The sequence below is a fragment of the Talpa occidentalis genome, unplaced genomic scaffold (genome assembly GCF_014898055.3).
Source record: "Talpa occidentalis isolate TD23 unplaced genomic scaffold, MPIMG_talOcc4v2.1 talOcc4.2, whole genome shotgun sequence".
NCBI classification, from domain to species: Eukaryota; Metazoa; Chordata; class Mammalia; order Eulipotyphla; family Talpidae; genus Talpa; species Talpa occidentalis.
In genome coordinates this window covers 142,005,120-142,014,967 of record NW_023602073.1, presented here as the reverse complement: position 1 = coordinate 142,014,967, position 9,848 = coordinate 142,005,120, and the positions used below count along the sequence as shown (strand labels likewise).

At 43.8% G+C, this 9,848-nt stretch overlaps 1 protein-coding gene across 1 annotated transcript; it reads left to right on the top strand.

Annotated features, from left to right (window-relative positions):
• The first annotated feature begins 9,054 nt into the window (after positions 1 to 9,054).
• On the top strand, positions 9,055 to 9,435 carry LOC119253479 (complex III assembly factor LYRM7-like). Its single transcript, XM_037521008.2, has one exon. It carries the CDS (start codon positions 9,074 to 9,076, stop codon positions 9,386 to 9,388), a length of 315 nt encoding a protein of 104 aa, XP_037376905.1. The 5' UTR covers positions 9,055 to 9,073; the 3' UTR covers positions 9,389 to 9,435.
• The last annotated feature ends 413 nt before the right edge of the window (positions 9,436 to 9,848 follow it).

Below are 9,848 nucleotides of genomic sequence, written 5' to 3'. Positions count from 1 at the left end.
AAGGATGAGAGGATCCATGGTGAGAAGGGGTTCCTGAGGAGCTACGACACCGTCTGCTCCCCCAGCAAACAGGCCTGGAGGGAGGTCTGAGCACACAGAGCAAGAGACGCAGAGCCGCAGAGCCGCTTCTACAAATGCTACACCTTTGTCTCTTTTTCATAAAGGTCATTGATTTCCGGTTTAATTAAATATTCTACTTTGCTTTTGAAAGTTTCTGGGTTTACTGCAACAAAGAGCACTTGTTGATGATAAAGTTTCTTAGTCTCCATTATACTAAACTGGATAATTTTCAATAGCGTGAAGACAGAAGCCTTTGGAAGTTCTCGCTGCTAATTGGAGGACCCGTTTGTCGGAAACTGGGTTGCTCAACTCCTCCCTAGCTCTTCAGACCATTTGAATACAATCTCCTAAATCCAACTCAGACCAATGCTTCTCCCCTTTCCTCTAACCTCCTAGATGATGAATGAAAGGTCTTTATCTTCCTGATACTAACTAATGGCTCATTACTCATTTCGGAAGCATTAGCCAAGAGAAACCACCGTCCACAACGGCTGCTTGGCTATGTATGTGGAACCAGCCCTTCCTCTTATATTTGAAATGTCTTCATTCTTGTAATACTTTCAGGGCTGCAGCAGCTGTTGGATATTTTCTAGTTTTTGCAGAGCTTTGCAGCTGTGGAAAAATCTCCACTAGAGTTTCTGCAACTTAGTTTAATGCAGATGTCTGGACCTGGTGTGGTTTTACAAAAATTCAATAGCAGCAGTAATTATTTTTTATTATTGTAATATACGGGAAGAAGATCCTGGCTTCCAAATTGGAAAGTCCCACAGTGAGTCAATAAAGTTTCTACCTCTGGCCTCCTCTGGAACTGGGAGGCTTGTGTATTGGGTGTAGAAAGGGGGTGCTCAGTGTGCAAGGTCTTGTCAAGGTCAAGGCCTCCAAAGCTGTGACTGGGCTGGAAGCAGGGAGAGGGGAGCTGAGGTCACTGTTGGCTTCTCACGCCCGGCTCCCGCATGTCAGCTGGGGCCTCACACGACCTAGGATGGGGTGGTTACGTTTTTTCCTTTGTTTTTCTGGCTCCAACAAAAACATCTTCTGTTTTTTGAGACACTTGAGAGAATGCCTTCACTTTGGAGATGTGTGACCCTGAAAAGATTTATGGCTTTTCCTCTTGAAAGGAATTAGAACCAAGCAGGGGGCTTGACCCAAACCCACCAGCCTGGGGACTCCCACGTGTCGGGACAGGCCTCTAGTCGTGAGGTCTGTTTTTCATCCACAGTTTGACAGGCTCTTGTGGCCTTAACTTACTTGGGCACCTCTTGCCCTGGGAGATGATGGGTTTCTTGGCCTGTCAGAGGTGGAGTCTGGTACTCCAGGTGCCGCTGCCCCAGCCACCGCCCAGCAGACCTCCCAGCAAATAGGGCAGCGAAGAAAGGAATTCTGACATTTCCTTCTCTGCTTCCTCGAAGCTCTGCCTAGAGAGCCATGCTCCTTCTGTGTCTTCGTTTTAAATTTTAAATTTCCTCTTCTTGGGGGTAAAAGGACCCCAAGTGAATGAGGAATATAATGGACCTTCAATGAGTCTCAGTGGACACTAGGAGGCAGAAAGAGGTTTTATGCGGCAAATTCAAAAGACATCATGACATCAGAACTTGACAAAATGGAAGCGTGGAGATGGGGCCAATAGACCCAGTGGCCCTATGAGGAGAGGGCCAACCTGAGGTAATGCCAGCCCCCAAAGAGATGATGGAGGCAGACAGAACTTACACAGCTTAAATGCAAGGCCACCACGGTGTTGTTTGTTTGTTTGTTTTATTTTGCTTTGCTTTTGTAGAAAACACTACATTTGGAATTAAACCCCAGCCAGGTTTTCTGTGGTACTTCAGTATTCTCTGAATTTCTTAACCCGGAGGCCAGGGATGGGGGAGCTGGTTCTCCCAGGCCCCAAGAGACAATATGGGTAGCCCCTCTGGACCCCTCCATCCTTCCTGCCTCTGAAGTTGGGGTGCCAGAGCTAAGAGTCAAAAAGGAGGCAGCAGGGGACCCTGCTATCTCCTTCACGCCACAGGTGAGTATGCATCTCCCCACACGCTGCTTGTGAAGCGATCCCAATTTTTTAACCCAAGAGAATCACTAACAGAGGTTCCTGGGGAAATCATGCTGGTGACTTTCTATTCTCTCCACCCCCACCCCCGCCCTGCAGCAACATCACACTCAGGACGTCAGCCCGAGGCTGGGTCAGACTGGGGGAAGTGGGGAGAAATGCTGGAAAAAGCCAAAGGATGAGAAAAAATTAATCAAGGCAGCAAGAAGTGTGGCCCACAATTGCAGGGCTATGGCAGGGAAACCCCCAAACCCGAGTGTTCCCAGGACAGAGATTGCTGGGCGCCTGGAGGGAGAAGGAAGAACTAGGAAGTTCCCAACAGGAAGGAGGGAGCACAAGGGAGGAGCCAGGACACACACCCACACCACATCGCACCACGTCACACACCCACACTACATCACACTTTACACCATATCACACTGTCTGCGCGCATCCCGGGAAAGCCAAGGTGCAGCATTCTGACTGGCCTCTGACCTTGGGGTTGCCTCTCAAGACCTTGAAAGTCCCTCCCCATTCTTCACAACCCTGCAAACCTGGTCAGTGGATATGAGTACTTGTGGCAATTTTACAAGCACTCTATTAGTTAGTTAAACAGACACTGACACAAAAATCAGTGTCCCTGGATTTTATGCAAACAAACTCCAAGAGTTAAAATCAGCCCTTCCCAGCACCCCATTTCCAGAAAGCACCTTTGAGCAGCAGTGCATGGAGACAGCTGAAGTGGTCAACTCCTGAGGCTTCTGCTTCTTGGGGCCTTGCAGGAGAAGGTGAGCACCTTTGGTTTGGTTAATGTCCTAGCACAAGCATTTTGAAAAGATATCGACAGGTCCTCACCGATCACTGGATAAATGTGAGGATGCTCAGACTCTGTAGAGAGCACGGGCGTTCAGGAGGCAAGGTGGGGAGTAGATAGACAAGTGTATAGGTGGATGGACGGATGGATGGGCAGATGGACAGACAGATGACACTGCTCACACCTATCCTATAACCCACTAGCATCTTAACGCAGCAGAAACCGCCAAGTGTTGTCTTAATGCTGTTAATAACATGCAGGCTTGCAGAGAAGTAATGGAACGTGCTTGTTTTGCCTCTACCATTTACTAAGCTTCAAGATCTGTGCTTGGGACCTTTCAAAATAATGTTATGGAAGCATCACATGGATTCTGAGAAGCTGATGGAAAGATGATCATCATTCTGCAGATGAGGGAACTACTTTGAGAGAGAACAAGCTAATTTGCCCAAAGTCAAAGTCAGCACTGCACTGGGCACGTCTGACCCAAAGCCTGAGCTATAGTCTCACTTGATATGACCTTAAATGCAGTCACACACCCTGCAACCTCCATCCCAGCCTCAGGCTCACCTTAACAAGACTCCAAGGCCTAGGTAGGGAGCCTGTCTTTGCCTCCTCACCAAAATGCCCTCATCCTGCCTGAACCAAAAGTCTTGGGTGGTTTTAACAGGAAACAACAATTTAAATCCTACACTAAAAAATTAGCTGCAATTGAATTAACCACAGAGTTGACTTTTCCTTTCATTTATGTTAAGGATGCAGACTTTCTTAAATGTAATTCGTGGCCTAAGCACATCTTTTTCATGGGACCTTTTGTTATGAGCCCTTTAAACATGAACTCATTTAAAATATCATTGCATTTATTAGCTTTCAGTTTGAAATGTGACTGATCCATTAAGCTGTCCAGGTTTGAACACTGAGGCAAAGAGAACGCTCACTGAAGAGCTTCCCGAGGGCACCTGTGTGGCTCGCTGATCGGACAATGATTCTAGAGTATTCTGGGATGTCCATCACACTCTCAGCCCATCTAGTTCAAGCAGCTAAAGTAAATAGCTGTCTCCTCTTTGAGTCACACTTCCTTTAGCACCTAAAATGTAACAGCAACTTCTTTCTATACCCGCACTTAAACTCTCATTCTATTTAAAGCGTCTCTCGAGTCATTAATTTCACAATAGTTCAAGCTCCCAGGTCTGGCCAACCTATGATCTAGTGTTAGGGCTAAAGGAAACACTCACCTCATCTTGGAAACTGTCTCAGTAGGGAAATAAGGCCCTTCGATTCCTGCTAAAAGTCTCCAGGAGTGTTAGCAGCACAAGATTTTCCTGCCTGCCACAGCCAAGTGCAGAAACTATAATAGATGCAACTTATATTTAGATGATTTCAGCTCCTGACATTTATATAGTATCTGTATTTAGTTACGAAGTGTTTTCAGTTCAAATTGGCTTACAATTAATAGAGTTGCCTTAAGAAGATAACTGGTCGTTTCTCTTTAGTATATGCATTTTAATATACACATAGTGGAACTCCATCTTCTGGCCAGACTGGAGTGACTAATGCCAACTGCCCTTCCACTGTAAATACTCAAACAGCTGGAAAATGAGGTGAGGACACTGTTTGCATAAATTGGTCACTGCACTAAACAGTGGACCCTGAAGGACTGGGGTCCCCAGGAGAAGTGAAACACAGGACGTGAACACCACATTCCCTCTGGCGCTCTAGCTGGGGACAATTTCTTGACTTCAGAACCGGAAGGTAGAACTCAAACAGAGCGGTGCAATTCTGCTGAGCAGTAAAAGCATAGTTTGGAGTTTAGAGTTTAGGATACCAGAGAGAAGGGAGCTGCACTAGGGAAGGGGAAGGCAGAAGTGGGAAGGAGGAGAACTCTGTCTGATACCCCTCTGGGCCCAAGGGGGCTTCACATCACTCCAAGAGGCCTAGCAGAGAGAGCTGTTAGAGGGTTTTTAAAAGGAACAGAGACTCTAAAGATGCACAGTTCTGTAAAACAGTGGAATTCCAGTCCAGCCAGAGCAGAGCAACCTCACAAACACTCCATGGGATTAGCTGGAGCACCAGAGAGAAACTTCCCTAGACGTAAGTGCAATTTCAGAAATCAAGGGCCGCTTGTGCTGTACCATCCAAAATGTCCAGCATATTAACAAAAATTTTATACGTGTAAGAAGCAAAAAATGTTGACCTGTAATTAAAGACAAAAATAATAAATTACAGAGTTAATTCAGAACTCATTCAGACCTTGAACTGAAGCAGATGTTAGCAATCATATATAAGAAAGTTAAAATAAATAGTAGAAAATATTTAGACTCAAGTGAAAATCAGGCTGTATTAAACGAGCACATAGAAAATCTCAACAGAGAAAATGAAGCATAAAAAAGAAACAAATGGAAATTTCAGAAACAAAAAAAAAAAATCTATGAAAAAATTATTGGGTGATCAGATGAGACATGGCAGAGAAAGTGACAGACCAACTGAAGTTATCTGATCTGAAATGCAGAGAGAAGTGAGATCAAAATAAAACAAACAGCATGTCAGTGATCTATGGTTATCAAGCAGCCTTCTACGCTGTAACAACTTATCAGAGAGGAGAGTGGGAGCAGGAAGAAATATTTGAGGTAAGTATGGTCAGATTTTCCCCAGATTTAGTGAAAACACACCATCCTATAGAAACAAGAAGTCTAGAAAATCCTAGAGTAAAAAGAAAACCAAGCCAAGGCATATCACAGTCAAAATTCTAAAAATCAAAGATGAAGAGAAAACATTAAAAATGCAAGGGAAATAACAGTGTAGCAGTGATGAACCATCACATTCAGAAGACTAGCGATTTAACAGATAGCTGAAATCTTATAAATGACAGAGGTCAGGGCCTCCCCTGTGGTGCAGGGGGTTAAGCACCGCACTATGAAGCTATCTGCAGCCTCTGCAGCCCCAGTTGGTTTCCCTGTCAGGGAGCTACCCACATGGCACAGCAGACCTCTCCTGTCTCTCTGCTGCTCCCCTCAGCAGAGAATTTCAATCTGCCTGTTTTGTTCCCCCCTCTGTCTCTCTCACCTCCCACATCTCTGGCCTGTACCCCGGCTCCTGTATGCATAATTAAATAAATCTTAAAGGGAAACAAAAGAGGAAAAGCTTTAAAAAACAAAAAACACAATGACGGTCAGTAACCATGTGATGAAATTATTGTAGCTCAGAGGGGGAGGCGGAGGGGGAGAAAGGTTCAGGTAAAGGAGAGCTGACAGGGTCATTGTTGACAGACCCTCATTACAAGAAATAGTAAATGAAGTTGCTCAGATCTAGAAGGATGATTTAAAGAACAGAAGAAAGTGAGCCACATGGATAATACAAAAAGCATCGAGTCTTTTTGCTTCTCTTAAGTTCTGGAAAAGACAACTAACTATTGCACCAGTGTCAGCAGAGGTCTCAATAATCTTTTGGTCACCCACTGACAAGAAGTGGGGTGACCTTCACCGCAGGGCGAATCAGAGCCACCGGCACCACAGCCCTCCAGGCGCCTTTGCCGTGTCCACCGCCAGCTCCCAGCACATCGACCCCGAGAGCTGTGGGTGGCCTCTCGCCAGGTGCTACGTAGCCGCTGTGTGGAGACGGTGCTGGGCGGCCTCCCACCGCCTTCTGAGGTGGACTTCTGCCGTGCTTTGGGGCCTTGTTCTCTCGTCTGTGAAGCTTGCCCGAGTTTTTCAGTATGTCCTCTAACTCCCCAATCTGTTTCCACATTTTGTGGACTCTCACAGCACCTCATATTACTTATTATTTACAATCGTGATGTAATAACTTCCCCTCCACCTGTCCATACAGGCCTGGACATGGTGGGATTCATGTCTGCACCCCGGAACCTAATAGAAAACCTGATATAATGTGCGTATTTAACAAATGTGTGTGGAGCAGGCTGAAAGAATACAAAGTTTAGAAAACACACACCTGTTTCCAGGCATTTCTTAGTGGGGGGATGTGTGTGTGTGTGTTCTCTGATCCTCCCAGATTAAATAATGATATATTTTCTTTCTATCTTGTTGGACAACATAGTGTTGTGTTCATTTGGCAGAAGAGGAACGGGAAGCCCAAGGTCAGCCTCTGATAGGAACACACAGAGATGGGCTCACTCACCAGGGTCTGAGCCCCAGCCACATCACCCAGTACGAAAAACCTGAAAGCACAGTCGTGTGTCCCTCATGCTCAGGGAGATATTCTGAGAAATGCAACATTAGGTAGTTTTATCATAGTGCGACTGTCATAAGTGTAATCACCCCAGCCTAAATGGACTACACTACCACATACTTAGACCATGTGGTGTAGGCTCTTGGGAAGCCGTCTAGATCCTCATGGGTCCATCGTTGACTAACATATCATGCGGTGACTCGTGACTGTAGAACCGCAGGCACCCGGACACCAGCCGGAGAAGCTGGAGAGGGAGGCTCAGCCACAGACCCACAGGGGGCACGCCCAGCAGGACTGCGTGCCCACAACTGCCATTTCAGGACCCACCTTGGGCCCCAACTTGGTCGAGGGTCGAGGGCTCTTGTGGCTCTTTGGACGAAGAAGGTGGTCTTATTTAATTATGTTCACAGCTCCTTGGCCCCCACAAACCCAGTCATGAGTTTCTGTATTTGCCAGCTGCTGAGTTATTCACAGTTGAAAGCTGTGTACATCGAGGACAGCAGCCTTTGAAGCCGTTCTGGAGCACACCAGTGCTCCCTTCTGCCCTAGCCCGCAGCTGGGAAAGATGCCCACCTAGTTTTGCAAACGGCTATGATGAATCACGGCCCTCAAAGGCAAGTGTCAAGCTGACCTAATCCCCGGGTGGGGCAGAGTGCTGGCCATGAGATCGTCCACTGTCCACTGCACGTGCTTCTGTGGACACGTCTGGCTCACATTTTCAGGTTTTATTAAAAACGAATCTCAAGGGCTCCCCAAAGTCGTCTCACATGATCAAAACTCATCTAAGGAGAGAAAAATGGAGGCAGTGAATCCACAAAGTTGACCGAGGGCAGGGGGCAGGGAGCAGGCAGGCCCTACGTGCCTCTCTGGTTGGGGCTTTGGGTCAGACAAGCCCTAAGGAGCCCACACTCCTATAAAAGGGTTCCAGGGACTGTTCTAAGCCGTGAGCCGGGAGACTGTCTGTCATCCTTCTGAGAGGGAGGAGGGTCGTGCCCTGGGTGGGGCTTGAGCTTCTCTTAACAAGAGATCTACTTGGAGAGCTCTGGGACTTCAATTTGCAGGGAACTGGACAGAGAAAAGGGGAAGGGGAGGTTGTTTCAGGCAATAGGGTTCACAAAGTCATCATCTGGCTGCTGAATGTCCAGATTTCCCATAGGAGATAAGAATTAAGTGGAAAATGAAGTCTAAAACTTGTAACATGGCCAACAAGTCACTGGTTGATTGGGCTTGTGCCTGAAATATTTCCTGCAACACTTGATTAATACAAAGTAATATTCTCAATGTCTAGGTGGATTTGAAACATAATTATAAACTTGTTTTATATAATGATAAATATATACTTTTATTTTATAAAAATATTTTATTTTATAAAAATATATATTTATAAATATATATATATATATTATATATAAAAATATATGTGAAATGGCATAGATATTTCTTTCTCTGTGTGTATATATATAGTAGTGATGTGTATATGTGTGTATGTATATATACACATGCACACTTCTTTTTTTACACTTTTCAAATGCTTTGGGCAGAAGAGGTAAATTTAATGGAACTTTAAAACACAACTAAATGGTAATTAAAATAATATATGTCAAAACTCATAGGAGATAAATATATTACTTTTATCAAATGTTTTAGTTCATCTAATGAGATTCAGAAGATATTATGCTACATCTATAGATTTTTTTCTTAATTTATAAATGGCCCTTGCATTATTGAAATAAATCCAACTTTGAGTATCTCTTTTGTTACAGTACTATATTTGGTTTGTTAATATTTTATTTAGAGATTTTGCAACCATGGTCACACTTGTGTCAGAACTTTTTTTATACAGTCTTTGTTTGGCTTGGTGTTGAGGATATAGTGACCTCTTACGATAAATAGATGGAGGGGGGTGGTTATTCCCACTTTCTCATATTCTCTGAAATAGGTGTATAAGATTGGGAGAACAGGCTTAAGAGGTGGCGGCATCCGCGAGGAGAGCCATGGGTCAAGCTGCCAAGGTTTTGCAGTTCTTTAAAACACTGCACAGGACCAGAAAACAAGTTTTTAAAAATGATACCAGAGAATTAGAAGCAGCCAGAATAAAGATAAATGAAGAATTCAAAAGCAATAAAAGTGAAACTTCTCCTCAGAAAATAGAAGAGCTAATTAAAATAGATTCCGATGTTGAATTGTTATTCCAAACACCTGTTATACAAGGTATTCACGCAAACCACAGTACACTGAAATTGATACCAAGGAAAGACCTTCTTATAGAAAATGTGCTATATTGTGACTCACCAATTCAGAAACAATGAATTTCTAGGATAAAAGCAAGTCTTTGCACTTTTTAATTTTAAAATATATAACTTGCAAAAGTCAAAAAAAAAAAAAAAGATTGGGAGAACAGTTATTTAAAGTAATCACCTAAAATCTCACTCATAAAAACTATGCAGGCCTTTGAGCAAAGGTTATAACCTTCAATTCAAGGTGTTTAATGTTTCTATATCTTCTTAACTACATTTTGATAAGTTATCCTCTCCTAGAATTTGTCATTTAATCTGTATTTACATGTTTATGCCAAAATACTGTCAAGGTTAGCTTTATCTTACCATCTCTGCTCTTCTGCATTTAGGGCAACCTTTGTAATATTTTATTTTTGTGACTATATTTTTGTCTTTTATTAATCTCTTCATAGACTTTTTTCACATTGTTATGATATTATTAATTCTATCTTTACCTCCTTCTTCATTTATTTATTTATTTTTAAAAGATTTA

Excerpts from the sequence above, each read along its gene's own strand:
- LOC119253479 (XM_037521008.2), top strand. The coding sequence starts at position 9,074 with ATGGGTCAAGCTGCCAAGGTTTTGCAGTTCTTTAAAACACTGCACAGG.